The sequence below is a fragment of the Pantherophis guttatus genome, chromosome 4 (assembly GCF_059756535.1).
Source record: "Pantherophis guttatus breed Tessera chromosome 4, ASM5975653v1, whole genome shotgun sequence".
NCBI lineage: Eukaryota > Metazoa > Chordata > Lepidosauria > Squamata > Colubridae > Pantherophis > Pantherophis guttatus.
Window position 1 is genome coordinate 59,206,851 of NC_142066.1, and position 26,372 is coordinate 59,233,222.

Genomic DNA, 26,372 nt, shown 5'->3' on the forward strand with positions numbered 1-26,372 from the left:
TTGGATATTGTTAGAGCTGACTGAGTACTGTTACTCTATGATGATCATAATGTTGCTTTAACCTCATTATCCCAGCTGAATCTACATAAATCATGCACATAGATATAGAAATGGCATTTGGGAATTTCTAAGACAATTTCAGGAAGCTAAGCTAAACTTATGAACAATTATTTTTGCATACCTGCTCCTTTTTAACTATTTCCCAAGTTGTTTATGGCCTGTAACCAAAGTAGCTGACTGCCTTCAGTTTTGCATAAAAATCTGCCAGCTGCCCCTTCAGGATATTCTTTTTCAGTTTGTTCATTGGAAAACTCAAACTCTTCTGAGAGGGAGGGGACGTGGCTGACATCACATCCTCTTCCACTAATGGGAAGCAATTTCACCATCAAATTAATCATAATTCTCTTCTGCCTCTTCTGCCAAGAAAGATTGCCAAAAGGAAAAAAAAAATGGCCAGAATTTTCTGCCTCCTATGGTTCCTTGCTCTGATTTTATGTGAGTATGATGCTACTACTTTGGGTGTAGTGGAATGGTGGGGGGAAATCCTTAAACTTTTAAATAATTTTTCAATTAAATAATTGAAAAACTTTTAAAAATATTTTGAATATGATACAAGGCTCCAGTGGGTTTCTAAAGATATGTAAATTTCTTTTATTGAAAGTCAAAATCCAAGGCTGTATTACAAAATTATGACCAATTTATCTCATACTATTGTAGTTATGAGTTAAAAGTGAAGAGCGAATCCATAGAAAAGTCAAAGGTGGGATATAAATCTAACTTATTACTGTCGATTTTGTTATTACATCCACAAGTCTAATTTAAAAAAAAAATACTAGGTTGGATAAAGATGAGGGGGCTACAAATGAGGGAAAAAAGGTAGATAATTGAAGAAGAAAACAGAATATCTGAGAAAAAATAGTTTATATTTCCACATATCTATCTATATACCTATCACACTATTCCTTTTCAAAATAAGCAATTTTGAGAAATAGAAAAAATACCTTTTAAAAAATTAAAAATGTGAGATAACACAAAGGAAAGGAAGCTCAACTATAGTTTTCACAAAACTACTTAACTACTTACCTTGCCATATCTATCTGTTTCTGGAAGACCACTTTTGCTTTTATGATGTCCACGTACTACTTCATATGTTGCCTGTTGTTCTTTAAAATTCTCATCTATTTGTTTTCCAGGTGTTCATGTTTCATTCAAATTGCACCTTTCGTGGTCTTTCCCTTTCTCTAACACATTTGTTCACTGTTCCTTCCTTTTTTTTTCTTCCTTCCTTCCAATGTTTTTCTGCAATTCAGTCTTCATTCATTTTTTCACTTACTTGAACAAATATTAATTTCTTCCAACAGACCATGTACTATCATTACTTTTCTACCAAGTAAAATGTCTGCAACCTTAATCAAATTAATGTTTTTAAGATCAACAAATTAAATTACTTGCTAACATTTTGCTATTTGTATATATAAAATTCATGATCCAATAGAAATACTTTTATATTTGATACATTAATTTTCTGATCCATATATCTCATACAAGCTAATCTTTGCTATAATTCTATGCATACAAAAAAAGTATGTATCCATAATCAGCATACCTCTAATGTCACCACATTTTTCCCTAAATGCATTCAACTACCAAGATTTGGTTTTTGTTTTTGCAGCCAGCTTATTCTTCTGAATATTCAAAATTTGAAATCAATATCTTCATCTGTGCCACATGAACAGATTATTAAGGAAAGACAGTAGTTTTAAAGGAATTATTGAAAATGTAACTATTATATTACTGATATTAAATATCTTGGAAGCATGTAAGAAAATATAGTCAACCCAAGAATTTCAGCACTAATATATGGAAATCTGGAATTTTGCTTAAAAAGAGTTGCCTCTCTGGATAAAAAAAATATTCAGTCCTGGTTCTGACATAATTTTAGTTTTTTTCAATTCAATTCAATTTTTCAATTCAATTCAGAATAGAGCTGGAAGGGACCTTGGAGGTTTTCTAGTCCAACTCCCTGCTCAAGCAGAAGACCTTCTACCATTCTAGACAAGTGGCTGTGCAGTTTCTTCTTAAAAACCTCAAGTAATGAAGCACCCACAACCCCGTTAATTGTTCTGTTAGGAAATTTTGCTTTAATTCCAGGTTGCTTCTCTCCTTGATTAGTTTCCATCCATTTTTTCTTGTCTTGTCTTCTGGTGCTTTGGAAAATAAGTTGAACCCCTTTTCTTTATGGCAACTTCTCAAGTACTGGAATACTGCTATCATGTCACCCCCTAGTCCTTCTTTTCTCTAGACTAGCCATACCCAATTTCTGCAACCGTTCTTCACATTTTTTAGTCTCCAGGCCCCTAATCATTTTAGTTGCTCTTCTCAAAAAGAGAATTTTATTTGAAGATTCAAAAATCTTCAAATAAAATTAACATTTTGACACAGAACTCTCATGGAAAAAATCTATTTATATGATCACTAGGAGTCAAAAATGATGGTACATAATCAAGTGCAACATTTAGGATAAGAAGATTGGAGAATTTCAGCACACTTGAACTTGAAAGTGCATAATTGTGGTTAGTAAACTCAATGTAATTCCTCTAAATTAAAAATGGTATGTCTACTTATTTTAATAGAAAGGGGGGGAAGTATTAAAATATTCATAATAATATAGGTGCTGAAGTATTATCATATTTAATTGAATTGTTTAAAGTAGACTGATATAAAGTTAAGTAATTGGAATGAGGACAGACACAAAAGAAATTTTCTACTCATCATTAAACTATAACATTTCCAGCTGTAAATTTCCAGCATGAAAAATGAGACAGCTTTAAAAAGCAATCAGAAAAATTCAAAGAAGTAATTAGTCACAACCAATGGCCAATATTGTGGATGACAAGATATATTTCAAAACTACAGATGACATGTTTCCAAGTATCTGTTTCTCAGGAAAATGAGAAAAAACATTTCTCATCGTGCCCCATTTGTAGACTACCCAGAATCATCTGCTTGGCTCCTCTGGAAATTAAATTGATGGAGGAATGGCCTTTGATCTCATCCAGAAGCAGCCTTCTTTACGTGTCACAACAAATAAACACCTATGCTTGACTGCATGATTGATTCTTCTAGAAAATCCGGCGTGACTTTTAATGACTATTGAATCTGTTACTTTCTCATGATTTAATGTTTTTCATTTCTAAGTCCTCCATTGAGATTTTTTTAAAAAAATCATTAAAATTTAGATGATTTTTGCTGCACATTTTCCCACCCATATGCATATATAATTATATATATAATTTTTTCCGATTTATTTTCTTAAATAAATATTTTTATTCATTTAAATGTGAGGGAATTGTTTCCAAGAACTATACATTGATGCAGGTGGGGTCTCTCCCACCCACTTTCTCTCTCTCATATTCTCTCACTGTCTCTCTCACATGGAAACTTTCAATTGGCAAAGTACATTGAACATTTCAGTACTATCAAAGGAATTTGGTTTCAGAAAATACAAAAAGAAAGAAAAATAAGAAAATATGTTTAAAAACCCCATGATTACAACTGTATTCCAAATTCATGTGATCTTTCAAGTCTTTTTTTAAAAATAAACTTATTTATTTATTTATTTATTTATTTATTTATTTATTTATTAAATTTATATACCGCCCTATTCCTAAGGGACTCAGGGCGGTGAACAGCGAACGATAAAAATACATGTAATACAAACGTTAATAATAAAAAACCAATTAAAATATACTAAACATTCTGGTCCTAGATAATTCAAGACATCCTAGTTTAAAATAAAATCAAAAAGCAATATAAAGGGAAAGTTAGGCCAGGCCGGCCTGCTGAAACAGGAATGTTTTGAGGGCACGGCGGAAAGTGCGCAGATCCGGAATCTTCTGTATCTCTGGGGGGAGCTCGTTCCAGATGGTGGGTGCCCTCACAGAAAAGGCTCTCCCCCTGGGGGCCGCCAGTCGACATTGTTTGGCTGACGGCACCCTGAGAAGCCCCTCTCTATGGGAGCGTACTGGGCGGTGAGAGGCTATTGGTGGCAGAAGGCGGTCTCGTAAGTACCCCGGTCCTAAGCCATGGAGCGCTCTAAAGGTGGTAACTAAGACCTTGAAACGCACCCGGAAGACCACAGGGAGCCAGTGCAGCTCGCGCAGGAGGGGAGCCACATGGGAGCGCCATGCTGCTCCCATAACTACCCGCGCGGCCGCATTCTGGACCAGCTGGAGCCTCCGGGTGCTCTTCAAGGGGAGCCCCATGTAGAGAGCATTACAGTAGTCTTAAACTTAAGCTTTCAACACTGACCAAGTTGGCCAAGAATTTTTACAAGGGAAAAGATAATGTGACATTGTCTGATTAACCAAATATATAATTTTCTCAAAAATTGCTAAAGCCCACATCTCCGAAATCCAATCTTAATATCTTTTTGCTATTATAGGATCACAAAAAAACCCATATTTGTTCTGAACATGTTAATTCCAAGTTGTCAGTATATAATTCAGTACAATCTACATGTTTTTAAAACCAGAGTCTTCTTCAATAATTCTGTCAATGTATTTATTATATGCCATTATTCCGAAAGAGATGTAAACAGAAGTATGATTATAACATTTGGAGTTAAATGCCCTCAAATTTCTTGCATGATGATGATGATTTTATCCATTCATTGTGTCTGACTCTTGGCAATTCTATGGGCGAGGTCTCTCCACATCTTCCAGTCTTGCATTATTTCTTTTTCCTATGTTCTGGCTGGTATCAGCTTTGATAGTGTCCAGTCACCATATTCTTTGATGGTCTGGTTGCCTTTTACTCCTAACTCTTCCAAACTTAATTGTTTTCTACAGTGAATTTCCCAGCATGACATGGCCAAAGTAAATAAGACAGTTTAGTGATTTTGCCTTCTCGTGACATACCTTATGTTATGCACTCCACTTAATTGTTAATCACCTTTGTTGTCCAAGATATACCCAGGAGCCTTCTCCTTCACCACAGCTCAAATGAGTCAATTTTCTTTCTGTTTTGATTTTATAAGGACCAACTTTCACAACCATAAGTAGCTATGTGGAACACAATAGAGCGAACTAACCTGCATTTAATTGTCAAGCTAATGTCCTTGCTTTTCCATATTTAGCTCATATGCATCATTACTGTAGCATCCACTGCAATCCAACACTTTATTTCTGTGCTGCATTCACCACTTTCAACTTTCTGCAATCCTAGGAAAGTGCTTTTCACCATCAATTCCTATTTTCATGTTTCCCTTTTTGAAGTGGTCACGAGCTTGGTTAATAATCATTAATCTGTTCTTTACAGAGCATTCCAGATGGTAGCCATTTGATAAAAAAAAACTTTTGATAGATTAATTTCAATGTTAAATTGAACGGCCAGTACGCTCACACAGAGTGGGCCTCCTCAGGGTGCCATCCACCAGACAATGTCGGCCAGACAATGTCGGCTGGCGACCCCCAGGGGGAGAGCCTTCTCTGTGGCGGCACCCACCCTCAGGAACAACCTCCCCCAGAGTTACGTACAATAACAGACCTCCGGATTTTTCGTCGAGCCCTGAAAACCTATTTATTTCAACTAGCTGGGCTGGCTTGAGTTAAATTTTAAATTGATTTTAAATTGGGTTGTTTTAATTTACGGCCAAAATATTTAGTTATTTTAATACTGTTTTTAAATTTTGTATGCTCTGTTTTTACCTTGGCTGTGCACCGCCCTGAGTCCTATTTGGAGAAGGGCGGTATAGAAATTTAATTAATAAATAATAAATAAATAAATAAATAAATCACATGACATAAACTTAGTTCTTCAAAACCTCTGTCCATCGGTTGTAAGGAATGGAGTTTCCCATTTTTGATCCCAAGCTTCTGGTATATTTATTATAGTTTTTAAAAACCATTTCTTTAGCTTTTGATCAGAAAAAAGTAAGTCTGAACTGTGACACTGAATTCTTCAATATTAATTACATAGATATTTTGGGAGCTGCTAAAGCATTGAATCCATACAGAGCTGTCAAGATATGCTTTAACTGGATATACATCCACTTTTAAGTTGATGGAAAGAAAATTATGTTTGCAGTTGCTAAAAAGATGGTACCTTTTTGTGACTATTTTTTCCATTGATTTTAAGTATAAAGTTAAGTCAAAGAGTCAAGCATTCGTGTGAGTTCATATCAAAACTAACCCTAACAGGGCCCAAATACATTTTACCAGTATCAAAGTTGGAAATACTAAATTAGTGCTAATAAATGTTGCACCTAGCAACTGACAAGATTTAAATGAGTAAGTACAATAATATTCCAATTTAAATTATAGTGGCATTCTGTCCCCCCAAAAATCATTCCTATAATATTGATACTAAAATGCAAGACCAGTACACTGTTCTGAAAATACAGATTAAAACTGCTATCTGTCATAGACAAATTTAATTTAGAAAGAGAGATTCTAGGTGTTTTATTTTCCCAACTGATTTTTTTCAAAAACCTATTGCTTCGATCAAAATATTTTTTAGATTAAAAGTATTTATTGCTCTTAAAGTTTATACAAGACGGGAGTTATATTCATTTTAATCACATTTATTTTATGCCACTAAGTCAAAGGTATCATATAACATCTGTCAAAATCTAATGTAATATGTTCCAGCAGAGTAGATGTATTAACTAGGGCAGATTTGAAAATTTAGGAATATAAATCCATAAACATTTAATAAAATTGGTAGAGACCAGAAGTCCCACCTATGTCCACCATTCTAATGAGACATCCAACCCTAAAGGAAGTAAATTAGATTTACTCCAATTAATTTTATATCTGGATTATAAATCATGTGACTAGAAAAAAAACTGATGTGGTTTCATCTTCAAAAAAAAGGGGGGGGGAGTATGAATCCAGGAAACTACAGACTGATCAGCCTAATATCACTATGTGGCAAGATCCTAGAAAAGATAACGAAGCAATGAAACTCTAAACATCTAGAGGCAAACAGAGTTATAATCAGAAGCCAACATGGGTTTGTCAAAAACAGATCATGCCAGACAAACTTATTGCATTTTTAAAGAACTAACTAAATTAGTGGACCAGCAAAATGATGTGGACATAATTTGTACTTTAGCAAGGCACATCATAAAGTAGACTACATCCTACTACTTGGCAAGATAGAAAAATATGGGTTAGACAATATCATGATCAGATGAATTTGTAACTATCTGATTAGCCACTCTCAACATGTATCCTTAATAGACTACATGAAGAGAAATATGCAGTGGGGTACCTCAACGTTCTGTCTTAGAACCAATAGTTTCAACATTTTCAAAAATGATTTAGATGAGGGAACTTATCAAATTTTCAGACTACACCAAGCTGGCAAGAATAGCCAACACTCCAGAAGATAGGCTCAAGATCCAGTATGATTTCAATAGAGTTGAATGCTGGGCCCTATCTAATAAAATGAAATTCAGTTGTGAGAAAAATAAGATTTTACACATAGGCAAGAAAAAAAAATGCACAGGTACTAGAATAGGTAGTACATAGTTCAATAGCAATAACTGTGAGAGAGTTCCAGGAGTCCTAGTGGACAATCACCTAAATATGACCCAACAATGTGCTGCAGCTGCAGAAAAAGCCAATGCTGACTCAGACGCATTAATAGAGGGATAGAATTAAGATCATGTGAAGTGTTAGTACCATTTTACAAGGCCTTGGTAAAAACACACACCTAGAATATTGCATCCAGTTTTGATCACCACAATATAAAAAAGATGTTAAGACTCTAGAAAGAGTGCAGAGAAGAGCAACAAAGATTATTAGTGTTGCACTTGGTGATAGAAGAGACAGACACAGTTCTTCAGTAACAACAGGTCATTAATAGTAGACCAGTACAACCCAACAACTTGCTTGTCTGGCAGTATCCTCTTTTATAGAGGGCTGCCAGACAGCTTAGCCAATGAGATTCAAGTATTTTCCCGCCTTTTTAGAGGACCGGAGTGAAGCCTGCAGCTCACTTCCTTATTACCTTATATGGTATATAACACCCCTCCCTTCCTAGAACAAATTTACATATTTACAAATGTAATCACATAAATAGGCGGGGCTAGTGTGAATCCTAATTAACCTGCGCAGCTCAGTATGGTCCTGGGCGTTGGCCTGAGCGGGTGGATTAGTTGCTGTCTCTAAATCTGCCTATGGAACCTCCTGGAACACGTCTTTGGGCATGGCGTGGACTGGAAGGTCCAACCCCACTGCAGATCTTCGCTGGAGTCTTGGTTCCACAGGTGGGGGTTCAAGCTGCACAATCGGGTTTGAGTCAGTGTTAGACATTGGATTTAACAGTTTAGTACAGTCAGGACTTGGCTGCTGGTCGGTTTGTGTTTTGTTTTTGTTTTTTTTTTATTATCAAATTTATATACCGCCCTTCTCCCAAAGGACTCAGGGCGGTGTACAGCCAAAGTAAAAAAACATAGATACAAACATTAAAATACAGTTAAAAAGATATATATACGTTTGGCCCCATAATTAAAAGAATAATAACAAACCTATTAAAAACATTTAAAAAGTGTTAAGCCAGCCCGGCTTGCTGAAAAAGAAAGGTCTTCAGGGCACGGTGGAAGGCACCGAGGTCATGAATTCTTCATATCGCTGGGGGCAGTTGATTCCAGAGGGTAGGTGCCCCCACAGAGAAGGCCCTCCCCCTGGGGGCCACCAGTCTACATTGCTTGGCCGATGGAACCCTGAGGAGGCCCTCTCTGTGGGAGCGCACAGGTCGGTGGGAGGTCATTGGTAGCAGCAGGCGGTCTTGAAGATATCCAGGTCCTATGCCATGGAGCGCTTTAAAGATGATAACCAACACCTTGAAGCGCACCCAGAAGACCACTGGGAGCCAGTGCAGCTCACGCAGGAGAGGTGTTATGTGGGAGTGACATGCAGCTCCCGTAACTACCCGCGCGGCCGCATTCTGGACCAGTTGGAGTCTCCGGGTGCTCTTCAAGGGGAGCCCCATGTAGAGAGCATTACAGTAGTCCAGGCGAGAGGTGAGAGAGCATGAGTGACTGTGCACAAGGAATCCCAATCTAGGAAGGGCCGCAACTGGCGGATCAGGCGAACCTGATAAAAGGTCCCCCTGGCTACAGCCGTCAGATGTTCCTCCAAGGACAGCTGCGTATCCAGGAGGACGCCCAAATTGTGAGCCCTCTCCGTGGGGGTCAAGGACTCGCCCCCAATAGTCAGCGATGGAGTCAACTGACTATATCGGGATGCTGGGAACCACAGCCACTCAGTCTTGGATGGGTTGAGCCTGAGCCTGTTCCTCCCCATCCAGATCCGCATGGCCTCCAGGCACCGGGACATCACTTCAAGGGCATCATTGGGGTGGCCCGGGGTGGAGATGTATAGCTGGGTGTCGTCAGCGTATTGGTGGTACTTCACCCCGAAACCACGGATGATCTCACCCAGCGGCTTCACATAGATGTTGAACAAAAGGGGCGAGAGAACCGACCCCTGAGGCACCCCACATATGAGGCGTCTCAATGTTGATCTCTGCCCCCCTGACAACACAAACTGCGACCGGTCCGAGAGAAAGGAGGAGAACCACCGTAACATGGTGCCCCCCGTCCCCAACTCTTCCAACTGGTGCAGCATGATATCATGGTCAATGGTATCAAAAGCAATGCCATTTCTGAGCTGTACCCGGGCCTGAAGCCCAACTGGAATGGATCTAGATTTAGGATCTAGAATGCAGAATCTAGGATCTAGGAATCTAGGATTCTAGGATCTAGAATGCAGAATCTAGGATCCATTTTGGATCTAGAATGGTGTTCGGAGTAGCGAATTAGAAAGTCGGCCTCGGAGTTGGTCCAAGTGCTGATACCACAATCTTCCATCCTCTAACTTAATTTGATAGGAGCGAGGACCAGATATTCCTACTACTGTGCCAGGAATCCAAAGGGTGCCCCTGGCATAATTGTGGGCATAAACCTTGTCCCCAATCTCGAATTTGCAAATTTTCCGAGTTGAATCGGGAGGTGTATCTGCAACGTAATTTGGATGCAATCGATCTAATTGTGATCAGAGTCTCCTTCCCATGAGGAGTTCTGAGGGGCTTCTGTTGGTGGCTGCACACAGCGTAATGTGCTGTACTAATAAGAATTTATCTATTCTGGCCTGCCAATCCCCTGGTCCTAGTCTAGCCAATGCTTCTTTGGTAAATCTCACTAATCGTTCGGCCTGCCCATTACTGGCCAGATGAAAAGATGCCACTAGGGCATGTCTGATGCCCAAGTCAGCTGAAAATGTTTCAGATGGGATGGCCGTCAATTGTGGGCTGTTATCTGAGACTAGTACATAGGGGAGGTCATGTGTGGTGAATAGCTTTCTCCATGCCTTAATTATGGCTTCGGCAATAGTCGATGCCATTAGAACTACCTCTAACCACTTAGAGTAAGAGTCTACCACAATTAAGAACATTTGCCCCTTTACTGGCCCCGCAAAGTCAATGTGCACCCTGGCCCAAGGCGCCTGGGGGGTCTCCCATATTTTTGGTGGGGTAACGGGAGGAACCGGTCAGGATTCCTGGCACAGGGAGCAGGGAGCAACCCATATCAATATGTCATGATCCATTTTAGGCCACCAGACGTAACTCCTGGCAAGGGCTTTCATCCTGACTATACCAGGATGCCCAGCATGCAAAATTTCTAACACCTCCTTTCTTAGCTTGGCAGGTATGACCACCCTTTTCCCCATAATAAGCATCCTTTTAACATAGACAATTCATTGCAGCGTGAAAAATAAGGCTGTGCTGATTCTGACAATGGTTTGCTGGGCCAGCCCCTCCATACATAATTTAAAATTTGCAAAAGTTCAGAGTCCTTAGCAGTAAGTTGAGCAATTTCAGCCGCGGTTATGGGACCCGCAGCAATGTCCTCAAGCAGGAGGACTTGGTAGACCAGTGCAGAGTCCTCAACCAAGGCAGGCAGGGGGCAATGGCTAAGGGAATCTGCATGCCCCAGGGTTTTTCTGGGATGGTGGACAAGCCGGTAGCTGTAGGCAGCAAGAAACAGCGACCAGCACACCATCCAGGGAATAGTATGTTCAGGGTCAGGCGATCGCCAGCCAACAAACCAGCAGGGGCTTATGGTCCATTATGAGGGTAAAACGTCTACTATACAAATAGTCATGGAACCACCAGACCCCAGCGACTGCAGCCAGTGCATCTCTGTCCAGCTGGCTGTAATTTTGCTCGGCGGCAGACAATCTGCGAGAATAGAAAGCAAGAGGAGCCTCCCAGTCACTAGGGAGCTGGTGGCTGAGGACAGACCCAACCCCGAAAGGTGAAGTGTCGCAAGTCAAAATTAGGGGCAGGGAGTCACTGTAATGTACCAATATGCTGTCCGAAATCAGCAGGTTTTTTATGGCAGTGAAAGCAGCCGCCTTGCCCTGGCCGCATACCCAGTAAGCCTTTTTTCCCAGCAGCCTATGTAATGGTTCGGCAACAGTGGCCTTATGCCTCAAAAATATGCTGTAAAAATTCAGCATCCCCAGAAAGGCTTGCAGCTCCCACTTATTTTGAGGGAGGGGTCCCTAATGGTGGAAATTTTGGATTTGGTCGGGTGAATGTCTGAGCCGTCGATCATGTAACCCAGGAACTCCACCCTGGGTACAGCAATGTGACACTTTTTGCGCTGTAGTTTAAGCCCCGCCTCCCTGAATCTGGTTAGGACAGTCCTAAGGTGGGCGAATAGGGCTAGTTTATCCGTAGCGGACACCAGGACTTCGTTAAAATAGGGCACCACTCCAGGGATGCCCTGCAAAATCTGTTCCATGAGACTTTGGAACAGTCCTGGTGCCACACTGACACCGAATTGCAAGCAGCGGCATTTAAATGCGCCCTGTGGGTGACAATAATTTGTGCTTTGGCCGTGCTGGCAACTGCTGATATGTTTGCATGAGATCAAGTTTCGCAAATGTGGTTCCAGTCCCCAATCTGATGAACGATAGGAACGGGTTAGGCGCTCTGCTGCAAGGCCTTATTGATTGTACACTTGTAGTCTGCGCAGATGTGGACTGACCCATCAGCTTTAACTGGCGTGACTATTGGGGTTTCCCAACGGGCATGATCCACCAGCTCAAGGATTCCCTGGGCAATTAACTCATCTAGTTTCTTATCAATTTTAGGCCTAATTGCAAGGGGTACCCTTCTTGGTTTAATCCTAATTGTGGCCACCTTGGGATCTAGGTTGAAGGAAATAGGTGTTCCCCTGTATTGCCTAGGCCATTGCTGAAGACGTGTCATCTGAAATGGTGTTGATTCCTGTTACACCCATGCCCAGGGTCTCGAACCAGTCCAAGCCAAGCAGACTTGGCAATGTTCCTTCGACCATGGTGATCTGTAAGGGACATGTGAACCCCCTAAATTGCACCCGGAACTTTCCGCTGCCTACTACAGGGATACAGTTCCCCTGATAGTCTTTTAGTTGTATTCGTTGGGACCTCAAGTCCTTCTTTTTCAAGGTCGGAATTGTCTTTTTCATAGTGTCCCAAGCAACAATAGTCAGAGACAACCCTGTATCTATTTCCATCTCACACTCTGTCCCCGCGATCAGGACAATAACAGGGATCTTTTTTGCTGTCGATCTGGTTTGTCTTATGTTGGTCTGGTATGCCTCTCTGTCAGCCACAGAAGAACTTTCCTCCTGCTTGGGCTTCCATGGTCGTGGTCTCTTCTCTACTGTTTTGGTAGCGGCAGGTTGCGGTTTCACCCTGAAAGCAGATGGTATGCTTGCATGGCAGACTCTGGCCAGGTGCCCCTTACGGTTGCACCTCTGGCACACAGTGTCTTTAAATCTGCATGCTGCTCTGGAGTGGGCCCCTCCACATCCTGCACACAGGGGTTGTCTCCTATCTGCATCATAGTATGCTTTTTCCTTTTCGTCTTGGAGTCAATAAATGTCATCTTCGTCTCCAGATGACTCGATTATCTCAGCGCTCTCCTGATGCACTGTGGTGTTTGGGTGTGAAGTCGGCATGTTTCCTGCTCTTTGCAGGGCTGCAGCTGACTTCTGCAAGTACTCTGCTGCTCTGGCCTCGTCTAAAGCCATTTGTAGAGTGAGGGCCAGTTTGGCTAACAACTGCTGTTGTAAACTAACATCCCTCCTTCTGCTGCTGAGTTGTTCCAACAACACATCTTCCAGCTCTTGGAACTCGCAATATGTGGTGGCTTTTCTGAGCACTGCTACATAGTGGTTCGCTGACTCCCCTTCTTCCTGCAGTCTGCATTGGAATTCGGGCCTTCATACGATTTTGACTGCACTGAAGCATAATGAGCCCATAGTGTTTTTTGTAGCGTGGCCCACAATACCGCTTGAACCGCGACTGGTTCGACGAGTGCCTTCGCCATGTCAAACACGTCCATTCCGCAGTAGCTAAGGAACAATGCTCTCTTTTGGTTGTCGGACAGACCCAGGAGGTCATTCGCCTCCATGAAGCACTCGAAGCAATTCATATAGGAATCCCAATTGTCGAGCGCTGGGTTGAACAGAGCAGGCAGTATGTATGCCATCATGCAAACAGTGAGCGATACTGGTCACGCTTCTGCTCCACTGAGACTCTGGTTTACTTGTGCTGCTTCTTCCAATCCCACCTAATCACTAGTGTTGGAGTCAGTGATAGAAGAGACGGACACAGTTCTTTAGTAACAACAGCTCTTTAATAGTAGACCAATACAACCCAACAACTTGCTTGTCTGGCAGTATCCTCTTTTATAGAGGGCTGCCAGATGGTTTAGCCAATGAGATTCATTGGAATCTCATTGGCTATTGAGATTTGGAGGACCTATTTGGAGGCCAGAGTCATTTCTTTATTACCTTATATGGTATATAACAATTAGGGATTGGAGGAATTGGGTATGTATCATTTAATAAAAAGAAAGACTAGGAGCAACATGATAGCAGTGTTTCAATATTTGAGGGGCTGGCACAAAGAAGAGGGGGTTAACCTATTCTCCAATGCACCTGGAGGCATGACAAGAAGCCATGGATGGAGACTAATCAAGGAGAGATCCAACCTAGAAATAATGAGATATTTCCTGGCAATTAATCAGTGGAACAACTTACCTTCAGAAGGTGTGGGTCAGGGATGGGTTCTACTTACCTTTACTATCGGTTCGCAATGGGATCACAGTCGCATACTCGCGCACGCACCTTGCTTCTGCACACGTGCCTTGCTTCTGCGTATGCACAGATCGCTTCTCATGATGTCAGGGTCAGTGGGCGGATCCTCCTGCCGGTTTTACTTCTATAGAACTGGGTCCGAACTGGGGGCAACCCACTACTGGTGTGGGTGCTCCATCGCTGGAGGTTTTTAAGAAGATAGCGATTTGTCTGAAATGGTATAGAATCTTCTGCTTGAGCAGAGAGTTAGACTAGTAGACCTCCAAGGTCCCTTCCAACTCTGTTATTCTGTTATTTTGTTACTTATTGGGTGCTGATAATGATGAAGTATAAATGAATTTTAAAAAATCTTGTATTCAAAAGAATCAACTTTTATCCCATTTATATCAAAAATGTATCTATTACTAACAATTCCTAGACTAATGTTGTGGTCCGCCCGCAGCCTGCGGAGCTGTCAGCGGAGATGGACAGCGATGAGGCTGAGGAAGAACATGCCCTACACCTTTTTATCTGCATCTTGTTTTCTTTAGTCCATGATGTTAATTTCTTTAAAAAAAACAAATTTATATCCTGCCTTTCCTTTAAAAGCAAAAGACAACTCTTTACATTTCTTCCTTCTCTTTTTCTCACCACCGTGTTGTTGTAGGCTGTGCTGGATTTGTTATTCCATGACTGACCAAAGCCACCCACTCAGTGGCCGTAGCTGGGAACGGACTAGAAAGTGGGTTTCCCCAGACCTAGGTCAGCACTCATTTCAGAATTGTTTAATAGGTTTTTTTCTTAACTTCACAGCCTTTCAGCCAATTCAGACAATCAGAATGTGTTTAAAATTCTTGGGCTGCAACTGAACTTTTCCCCTCTCTCTAGGCTGCTGTGGGTCCCAAACAGACCGAATAGAAATCAGTATGATCAGCAATCCTCCCCAAACTTTTAGAACCAAAGTGGAATTCAAATGTGAGACTGACTACATGGATGCTGGTGTGTTCTGGGTTCTTCAGAAATCAAATGGCAAACTCCACTTCATTACACATGTTACATCAAGATCTAAAGAGGTAACAGGTACTCTTGAAGGCTACAAGTCTACAAAAGCTGGCAGCTACTACCAGCTAACTATTGCCAGCTTTCAGGAGAATCATGAGGGTACCTATTTTTGTGTGCGCCATCGCAATCAGAAGCTGCTTTTTAGTTCAGGCATCCCAGTATTCCTGCCAGGTAGGTTTCATCACAACCTTTAAATTTCCCATTTGTATCTTCCCTGCCAGATCAGCTTCTGCTCTATCTTGTGGTTAAGAATGATATTAATCAGAAGATAATTGCTTGGCTTTTCTGCATTTTATTTTATTTTCCTTTTTTTTTCTTTCTTTTCATTTATATCTACCATGATTTTGGAACCATTTAAAACTATGGAGAAGAAATCTTGTTATAAACCATCCAGCTATTAATCATGAAAACAGAAGAAAAACCCTTTCATATCTATCTTGTTTACAGTGAAAACTACTACTGTGCTTCCTACCACCCCGCAGCAAATTTCAACCACCATCAAAGGACTGATAAAAGAAGCAGCTATGGAATGTCCCAATTCAACAGTCATAGGTATGTTTCCTTAGCCTACTTCCAAATTAGAGGCCACAGGTGAAAAGCAGCCATGTGACTTTAGGCTCTGGGTTTAACACAAAAAACATTTCATGCTGCAAACAACAATTAACTTTGATTTCCATCAGGAGCAAATAAGGGAAGTCAATTCAACAAGGAATTGAATGGAGTTGAATTAAATTGAATTGACCAACAAGTAAAGATGTGCACATGTAATATTCCCCTGCAACGGGTTACAAATATTTTTTTACTATGGGTGTTTCTAGGTATCCTCCTATTTTTCCACACTAAAGGCCATATTTTTCACATGTGTGTTTTATACATTCATCCAAATGCAAGTTCAACAGTCATTCCAAGCTGTTGAGAGAAGTATGTCTGGTTATGGCTGAACATTAGCTGAGCAGAACATCTTGATACTGCTTGACTGTCTTTCTTCTTCCAATGGATCTCTTCTTCTCCAATGGAGTTGGAAAGGCTCTTTGAGCCAGAGAGGAATAATGCAAGTCAGTTAGCAATGCAAACAAAAGCCAAGGGGATAGGGCAGTCCACATGAGGTGGGTGTAAAGGTTTTTAACTGGAGAGAAAAAAAAATGCATTAATAAGCATTTCTGAAAAAGTTCCTAGTAATTATTGCCACTACAGATAGTCCTTGACACACAAATACAATTGAGTCCAAAATGTATGTTGTTAAGTAAGAAATTTGTTAAATAAGTTTTGCCTCATTTTATGACTTTTTCTGCAGTCATAATTATTGCAGTTGTTGAATTAGTAATCCGGTTGTTAAGTGAATCTGGCATCCCCATTGGCTTTGCTTGTCAAAAAGTGATCACATGAACTCAGGGTACTGCAACTGTCGTAAAATATGAACCAGATGCCAAACATCTGAATGACCATGTCATCTGCAAAGGTTGTAACTCTGAAAAATGGTCATAAGTCATTTTTTTTCAGAGCCGTTGTAACTTTGGTCACTAAATGAACTGTTGTAAGTCAAGGACTACCTGTATGGCTACTTGAAGATCACAGCCACTACTGCTGTTCAGTTAAAGCACCACAGAACTCATAATATCATTTCAGCATATCAGGAGTTGAAAGTAAACTTCACAACAGGGTCAGATTATTAACCTCCCTTTTTAAGTATATCAAATAAGTATAAGGGGATGAAGCATAGTAGGAAGATGTTGGAATTCAGGGATCTGCGCTGTAGGGTACTTATTGATAAGGCCCTTGTGAATGTGGGAGGGGAAGTTCAACTGAGCAGGTTCTATCATTTTCCTCTCTCTCTCTTCAGGGATCCTTCCCACAGAACAGCTGTGATCATGTGGGATGTTCCTGAGGAGGAAAGAGAAGGATCTTCCCCTAAACAAACAAAAGAAATAGTGAAAATTACAAAAAAAAACCAATATATTTTTCTACTATGTTTCTAGGTTGGCAATTAACAATATTGCTCTTCTAGAGCAAGTTGCAGCAGAACAAATAAATTTCTTCAAATAATAAAACATTATCAAAAACTGGAGGAATAACATTTTTGAAAGCATTGCTCTTCTTTTGCTTTATATTTCAGTAACGACAAACACAAAAAGTACGATGTTCTACTGTGAGCTGTATATATTGGTTCCCTTAGCTGGTGTTTCTCTCCTTCTGCTGATAACCCTGATAATTGTCATATCACTGTGCTGTGGTAAGAAGATTTCCTTTAAACTATGTTTGATGTTCAACTGTTGACAGTTACTGAGAGATTAGCTTAAAATTATACATATATCTAGTCACATAAAAATGGAGTCCATTTGTTGAGTAGTGGGTGAAAACCAGGGATGGGTTCTACTTACCTTTACTAACGGTTTGCAACGGGGCCGTGCAGAAGCATTTTGATGATGTCAGGGTCAGTGGGCGGAGTCTCCCACCAGTTTTACTACCAGTTCTATAGAATCGGTGCAAACTGGGGGCAACCCACCACTGGTGCAGACAGAGGACACAGGACACATCCGGCAGTTCAACAGCTTTATTCAGCTCCAGTAACAACAATGACAATGCAAGCTGCGGCAGCCCTTTTTAAACTGGAGCTGTCCGCAGCTTCAGTCACTCACGCACGCTTAATTTTCCCGCTCTAGCTACTGGCTTCTGATTGATCCTTGTGCCCATCTATTCAATACTTAACACCCCTCCCCTCTAGGCTGGCACTGACCAATCAGATTCTTATCATGTTCACCCATGTAGGCGGGTCACTTTTGGGCACGACTTGACCTGCGCAATTCAGTTGACTAGGTGATTTTGCAGCGAGAGGTTGGTTTCTGTGTCTATCCTGTGGGCGCTCCGGGAATTCTCTCGAACTCGGCCGATGGCATGGGCCTATCTTTTTGGATATTTATTTCTTCATTCCCCTGCTGGACTGGTGGACTGTCTCCGACTTTGCGAACTCGTCATTGGACATCAGATAAGTGCCCACTGACGCTATTCAGGTTTGAGTGTTGTTGTTGTTGTGCATTTGGTTGTGTATTGTATAAGGCCTGGTCTATTTCTGTGGTTTCTGTGTGGTGTTTCCTGTCTCCTGGGTTTCCTCTTGTGTCTCGTGTTCCTTTCTAACTATTCGGCCTCTGAGTTGGTCTATGTGTTTTTTCCACCCTTGCCCCTCCTGTGTTTCTATTCTATATGATAACGGGCCTGTGATTTGGATTATTTTTACCGGAACCCATAGGGGGTTTCCGCTGAAATTCTTTGCATGCACCTTATCCCCCACTTGGAACTGTCTATATTTACTAGTGGAGTCTACTGGGTTTTCTGCGTTGTATCGGGGGATGTAGTCAGTGGTGGGATTCAGGCAGTTTGCACCACTTCGGGAGAATCGGTTGTTAACTTTCTGAGCAGTTTGGTGAATTGGTTATTGGAAGAAATAATTAGGCCAGAGAACCTATTGTTAAATTATTTAAATCCCACCACTGGATGTAGTCTGTCTAAATTGGATCTCAGCTTCCTCCATATCAATAGTTCTGTGGGACTTCTGTGTGTGGTTGCACTGGGAGTTATGTGTTGTATGCTTAATAATTTCTCTATTTTTGCTTGGATGTCCCCTGGGCCCATTCTAGCTAGTGTTTCCTTTGTCATTCTCACCATCCATCCCGCTTGTCCATTAGTGTGCGGATAGTGCATGTCTAATCCTTAGCTAGGAACATTTCAATTAGCGGTAAATTGTGGCCCATTATCGGAGACTACTAAGTTGGGCAACCCATGTGTAGCAAACAGTCTCTGTAGGACTTGGATGACCGCTTCTGTTGTTGTTGATGACATGAGATTTACATCTAGCCATTTAGAGTATGCATCAACAGTGATTAAAAATATGTTTCCCTGGCAGGGGCCCACAAAATCAACATGTATGCAGGACCATGTTGACTTAGGGCTTTCTCAATCATGTGTGGGTGCTGCTTGTGGTGTCGGGCGAGATTCTTGGCAGGGTGTGCATGTCGCTACCCATTTTTCTATTTCTTTGTCCATTCCCGGCCACCAGACATAACTTCTAGCTAGCACCTTCATTTTAACTATCCCTGGGTGTCCCTCATATAAAATTTCCAGAATTCTCAACTTCTCACTTCTCAACATTTTTGGAATGATTACTCTATTACTCTATTACTCTATCTCCCCACAACAAACACCCTCTCAATTCTGATAGCTCAGTCTGTCGTGTCTTGAACGGTTTGAATTCCTCGTCTGCTCCCATCTCTGGCCACCTTTTCCATACCCAATTCAAAACCCATGCCAAAGTCCTGTCTCTTCCTGTGGCTCTCACGATGTCTGCGGCTGTGATCTGTGTGTTTGTGATAGTCTCTATCAACAACATGATTGTGGATGGTGCTGGGTTTTCCATCAGTTCTGGCAGTGAGCATCTGCTGAGGGCATCTGTGTGGTCAATCGTCTTTCCTGGTCTGTATAGCAGCTGGTAATTATAAGCGGCAAGGAATTCTGTCCATCTCAGCATTCGTGGAAATAACACGTGGGTTGTAGGTCTATCTCCCACGATGATTCCCAGGAGTAGCTTATGGTCTGTTATCAGCTCGAACTTCCTCCCATAGAGATATTTGTGGAATCTTTTGATTCCAGCCACTGCAGCTAGTGCTTCTTTGTCGATCTGACTGTAATTTCTTTCTGGTTTGGATAGAGTCCAAGAGTAGAAAGCAATGGAGGCTTCTCTTCCATTGGGCATTCAATGGCTTAAGATTGCCCCTATTCCAAATGGCGATGGGTCACAAGTTAGTCTCACTGGTAATGTTTCACTATACTGTACTAGGTTGCTGTCTGATGTTAGCAGTCTTTTGATTTGTTCGAAGACATTCGCTTCCTTATGTCCCCAAGTCCACTCCGTCTTTTTGTCCATAGATGATGTAAAGGTTCAGCAATCGTGGCTTTCTGTGGCAGGAAAATGTTGTAGAAATTTAGTAACACCAGGAATGCCTGCAGTTCTGTTCTATTGGTTGGGGTTGGGACTTTCGAATTGCTTTTAAAAGAAACCCTTCTAGGTTTTATTTTAACAGGGGTAACTTGGGGATTTAGGTTAAATGAGATGGGGTTCCCCGTGTACTTGCCTAGTTTTCCATCGAAGATGTCTGCAAAATCCCTTAGGAGTTCTTCTTTCCAGCTGTTGTCTTCGACTTGGTTGATCCTCATCACTGCCATACCCAGAGGCCTGAACCATTTCAGCCCCAATAGGCTAGGCCTGTCCCGGTCTACTATGGTTAAGGGTAGTTGTCCTTTGAATTCTTTGAACTCTACGTTGAAATAACTGATTCCCATTACTGGAATTCGGTTTTGTTGATAGTCCTTAAGTGTGACTGTCTACGGCTTGAGTGTGCTGGCTGTGATTCTGGGTACTACTTGTTTGATGGTTGTCCAGGAGACCATGGAAAGATAGGATTGTAAGTTGACCTCCATCTTGCATGGTCTTCCTTCGATGGAAATGGTCACCTCCATCTTTTTGCTTTTCCTGCGCTCGAGTGGCCAATTATTATGGTCTGGTGTGTTTCCCCTCTCTCTGAGCCATTGTCCTCATTTTGGCAGTTTCTTCCGAACAGTTGGTTTCTGTTGTTTGTTTGGAAGCTCCTGGCTAGTGGCGGAGAGCTGGATTGTCTGGGTCTGCGGGAAACTAGTTGTGACGCTCTGCAGGCACTTGCGATGTGTCCTTTCTGGTTGCAGCGCTGGCAGATCACATCTCTGAATCTACACTCAGACCGGGGATGGTTTCCTTCGCATCCAGCACACCAAAATTCCTTTTTCCCTTTTTCTTGGTGCCTCTCTTTCCATTCTGAACAGAGATTATGTACTTTGTCCTCGTCTCCATCCTTGGATTTGGTCTCCACATCCTTATAGTGAACGGTGGAATCTTCCTTTGCTTGCGGCCCCTTATTCATCTTTTTCATCGCGGCTGCTGACTTCTGTGATGCTTCGGTTGCAGTCGCTTGCTCCATGGCTTCTTGGAATGTTATTCTTGGTTTTGCAAGCAATCAGCTCTATAGAGTGGCAGTCCCAATACCAACCAGTCTCTCATTGCTTCATCCAGGTTGGAGAATTCACAGGTGGTGGCTATCTCGCGCAGCGTTGCGATGAACTTGCTAATGGACTCTCCCTCCCTTTGGTCTCTCCTGTAGAATTTGTGTCATTTCACGAGGGATGACGCTTGGGGAGCGTAGTGTTCCCTCAGGATTCTTTGTAGTGCCGGCCAGGTCATGGTTCTCAATTCCACCGGAGATGCTAGGGCTTTTGCCATTTTAAAAATGGTGGCTCCACAGTGTATAAGGAACAACACTCTTTTCCTTTGTTCAGAAAGGCTCAAAAAGTCTTTAGCTTCCAGGAACATGTAGAAACATTCTGTATAGGAATCCCAGTTTTCTCCCACCGGGTTGAATGGCATGGATGGAATTATTGAAGACATCTTGTGTTGGCCGGTTGTAGTTTCGATGGCCATTGATTGCCATGTGGAGAATCTGTGCAGCCTAGTGTCCGGTTGTCCTTCTGAAGATCTCACTTTCATTGCCAGTGTTGAGTAGTGGGTGCAGATAGAGAACACAGGACACGTCCAGCAGTTCAACAGCTTTATTCAGCTCCAGTAACAGCAATGGCAATGTGAGCCGCGGCAGCCCTTTTTAAACTGGAGCTGTCCACAGCTTCAGTCACTGACGCACGCTTAATTTTCCCGCTCTAGCTACTGGCTTCTGATTGGTCCCTGTGCCCGTCTATTCAATACTTATACCATTCTAGTATCTTACTTCTTGTTTCTGGAGTGATTATGAATACTCATTCACATAAAGAACTAGTTTAGTTGAACCATTCTAACATTATGAAACATTTCTGATGCAAGTTTAAAACCACTCTGCAGTCAACATGCAAGAGGAAAATGAGACGGGGAGCTGATGATTGCTCCATAATAGTATCCAAGAAGCTTTTTTCAGTTTTGAATAGTGAGGAATGGAAGGATTTATATTCTTTGCAATCATCTGGTCACTAGCACTCTGAAGATCCATTGTTAACTCTCTGAGAGTCTGAGAGTTGTTTTGGCCATCTGGGGCTTTATCTGTACTCTTAGGGTTGCCTGAATCAGGATGCAAATGGGTGTGGAACCTTCTTGGGACTGTTGAAAGGACTCTGTTCCAGACAAAAGATATAGGGGGTATTGTATCTCTCCCCTTCTATTAAATGAGGGCTGCTCAATTTTAACACAGATGGCCTTTTTTTACCCCTCTTTCAAACAGTGGTCCTCTCTGTCCAGAATGTGGATTTTTCTGGCCTCAAAAGAGTGACCTTTATCTTTCAAATGCAGATGAACTGCTCAGTCTTGTCCTGATGGGTTTGTCCTCCTATGTGGCAACATGCGTTTGTCTGAAGAAGAACAAAGAAGTCAAATAAGGGAACAGAGAAAAAAGAGAACAACAAACGAAGCCATGTTGTCAGTGCATATGTTGCAGGAATATCTGCAAAACTCAGGAGGATTTTCAACCAACACAACATAGGTGTATGCTTTAAACCCAAGAATACACTAAGGCAGAAGCTTGTCTATCCTAAGGATAAAAAACCCAGACACAAACTCAGCAATGTGATATATGCAATACAATAGAGTGAGACATGTGCAGATCTATATATTAGAGAAACAAAACAACCACTTCACAAATGCTTGGTACAACATAGGAGGACAAGATTCAGCAGTCCACCTGGTGGATTCAGTAGGACCATTGGTTTGAAAGAGGGGTCAAAGAAGCCATCTATATTAAAATTGAGCAGTCCTTTCTCAACAGAGGGAGGAGAGGATACAACATCACCTATCTCTTGTCTACAACACAGTCCTTTCAGCAGTCTCAAGAAAGTTCCACACCCACTTGCACTCTGATTCAGATGACCCTGAGGATACAGATAAAACCCCAAGTGGCCTCAATGATTCTCAGAGAGCTAATGACTGATCTTCAGAGTGCTAGCAACCAGATGACTGCAAAGAATAAAAATTCTTCCATTTCCTATGGTTCAATCAGACCGGAAGAAGCTTCTTGGGTGAGAAGTGAAACATTTTCTAGAAAAAAAGTTACAAAATCCAGTTGCTTTTTGAAAAGCATCTTTGGGACAACCACGACCTGGATGACTGAGAATCTCCATAGATGTCTCCATCTACTATATCTATTTATCGTCATTATGAATTTGGGTAATACCAAGGGTGAAATCCAGTAGGTTCTGACAGGTTCTGGAGAACCTCTAGTGGAAATTTTGAGCAGTTCGGAGAACTGGCAAATACCACCACTGGCTGGCCCCAGAGTGGGGTGGGAATGGAGATTTTGCAGTAGCCTTCCACCAGGAGTGGGGAGGGAATGGGAATTTTGCAGTGTCCTTCCCCTGGAGTGGGGTGGGAATGGAGATTTTGCAATATCCTTCCCCTACCATGCCCACCAAGCCACGCCATGTCCACCAAGCCATGCCCACAGAATGGATAGTAAAAAAATTGGGATTTCACAACTGGGTAATACAGTATATCAAGATTGAAAGAATAGCAAAATCGTGCAAAACATTATTTCTTCAAATATATATACATTTATTTTTTTTCCTGCCAAAGGTTCAAGGAGAAACAGAAGAAAATGCAAATGTATACGGTGAGTTTTCCATTATGCTTTTCTTTGCCCTTTCCATACACTTAAACTGCACTTACTGCAATGGGATTGAAACATCCTATCAATCTCCAGGTTGATTTTTAAACTTCAATATTTAATTGCTGAAATAGGATGATGGACATGAGCAGTCCAGAGATTAACACCATATGATAAAAAATGTTATGAGTTTGGCAGAATGCAAACTGGATGGCTGGCTTTCTGGCATAAATAGGTTTACCAAAGCTGGACTGCAAAAATCCAGATGACTGTGTCCCATTTGCTGCTATCTAGTGATTATCCAGATTTTTGTAGCCAATATGTACTATCACTAATAAATACATTTTTATAATTTACCATAAGTACAGTGAACAGGCAGTCCATAAAAGATTATTCCTTTTATGAGAACTTTCAAAATTAAAACATGCCCATTGATCCAAAAGGATTGGCCACTTTTTATGGCATATTTTTCAAGCTCTGTCTCTTCTTTTTAGGCCAACAAATGGAACCAAAGGGACTCACATGAAACCATTCCAGGAAAATAAGTAGGACTTACAACTGGATTTCTCCATCCACTCTTGCCGTGTTGTATAAATCCAGCATGATCAAGAAAGAGACTCTCATGTACTTGTAATAGTTCTCTGTTCATATATTAAGAATGAATGTCTTAGATCAGATCTTTGAAATCATACGCTGAATTGTTATATTTTATCATTTACTCATATCATTTACTCAGAAAGCAGTTTCTCTGTAAATTAGCAAGTTATGAATTTACTCCTGCAGTTGAACATATTGCCGTGTTATGAAAATAAAATCAATACTGTAGTTTAGCCATAAAACAATAGTTTAGAAATATGTAATAATCTTGTGATACTTATGGATATAATTATGATGGAAAAACTACAAATTCAAGGAATGTTCAATAACATTTGTTCTCTGGGTAGCCAGCTGGAAGGAAAGGGAAGCATTATCTTGTCTTCCCTCATACACATAGTTACATATGTGTATCATTCTTGTTGCGGTTGCCTTCTCTTTTTCCACCCTGGGAGTTTTAATGTTCAGTAACCTGGGAGGATGGATGAAGGGATGAAAACATGTATACACCAAGAAAAAGTTACATCCTCAAATCTCTGAATTAGCCTATAGAAGGAGTGAAGGGAGATGATGTTTTACCACTAAAGAATGCAAGAATATAATTTATCCTATTTTAAGAAGGATTAGAGTATACAGAAGATCTTCTCTAAATGCAGTTTCATAGCACTTCAAGGTAGAACTGGGGAATACCTCATATGAAACTTCAAAGCCAGATAGAATAGTGATTTGACTCAGTATAGAGCAGCTTTTAAAAATTTGATGTAATCGCAATCATTTTATCTATAGTGGCAGGAAAGAGAAACAGTTTTGGCTACACTTGAAAACCAACCCACCATTTTGTCACAATTCCACAGATCTGTAATACTTTCAAAATGATATTGTCTGTATGCTGCAGAGAACAGCGTACTTCAACTCAAGAAATTCAACTCAACTTATTGTTCAACTCAATAAGCTAAGTCAAGATAATGTTAAGCACTCAGTACTTCCCATTTCATCTTCCATGCCCAATAGCAAAAACTGAAGCAGATCTTATTAAATAAACCAGATGAAATCCATCTAGGTTCTAGGACACAGCAAACAGTAACTTCTGTGGATAGAGCTCACAGAAAGACAGATAAAAATGATAAAATATATCTCAGTTGCCCACTTTACAAAGTGACTTACCACAATGCTAGGAAAGCATTTCATCAGGCTACCAACATAATGGTTTGCTTATTAAAAATGAAAGCTTACTTATATTTCATTCTACATATATATCACAGTTGAAAAAGAAAAAGATCTATTAGTAACTTTTCATAGGTAACTGACTAAATCCATATGCATTACATTTAAATTTAGGCTTGGCATGTTTCTTCTTTGGCTCATGCATGCTTTTAAAGAGAGTTCTAGAACATCACTGTAACACCTTAAATTTTTCTAATAAAGATATTAACCTATGATGTAATTTTGGAATGTTTTTAATTATAGAAATTAATTAACGGATTAACAGAATTGAAAGTACCTTGAAGGTCTTTCAGTCCAACCTCCTGCCCAAGCAGGGGACCCTACACCATTTCTGACAAATGGCAGTCCAATCTCTTCTAGAAAGCTTCCAGAGAGGAAGCTCTTATAACTTCTGAAGACAAGCTGTTCCACTGATTGATAGTTCTCTGTGTCAGAAAATTTATCCTTATTTCTAGGTTAACAGTAACAGTAACAGAGTTGGAAGGGGCCTTGGAGGTCATCTAGTCCAACCCCTGCTCACGCAGGAGACCAGTACTAGGGATTTGAACTGCCGAACTGCCAACCTTTCTGATCGACAAGCTCAGTGTCTTAGCCACTGAGCCACCTAGTCAGTTGAATCTCTCCTTGATCAGTTTCCATCCATTATTCCTTGTCTGACCTTCGGGTGCTTTGTAAAATAGCTTGACCCCCTC

At 41.1% G+C, this 26,372-nt stretch overlaps 1 protein-coding gene across 1 annotated transcript; it reads left to right on the forward strand.

The window, feature by feature from the left end:
• The first annotated feature begins 423 nt into the window (after positions 1–423).
• Positions 424–25,898, forward strand: CD8A (CD8 subunit alpha). The gene is made up of 6 exons (XM_034416129.2): positions 424–495; positions 15,032–15,376; positions 15,653–15,757; positions 17,319–17,435; positions 23,832–23,868; positions 24,357–25,898. Exons 1-6 carry the CDS (start codon positions 450–452, stop codon positions 24,409–24,411), a joined length of 705 nt encoding a protein of 234 aa, XP_034272020.1. The 5' UTR covers positions 424–449; the 3' UTR covers positions 24,412–25,898.
• The last annotated feature ends 474 nt before the right edge of the window (positions 25,899–26,372 follow it).

What these genes read in the sequence shown, in the direction of transcription:
- CD8A (XM_034416129.2), top strand. Translation starts at nt 450, where the DNA reads ATGGCCAGAATTTTCTGCCTCCTATGGTTCCTTGCTCTGATTTTAT. An exon ending in CATCCCAGTATTCCTGCCAG is followed by an intron (nt 15,377 to 15,652) that starts GTAGGTTTCATC and finishes TCTTGTTTACAG; the next exon opens with TGAAAACTACTACTGTGCTT. An exon ending in AGAAAATGCAAATGTATACG is followed by an intron (nt 23,869 to 24,356) that starts GTGAGTTTTCCA and finishes TCTTCTTTTTAG; the next exon opens with GCCAACAAATGGAACCAAAG.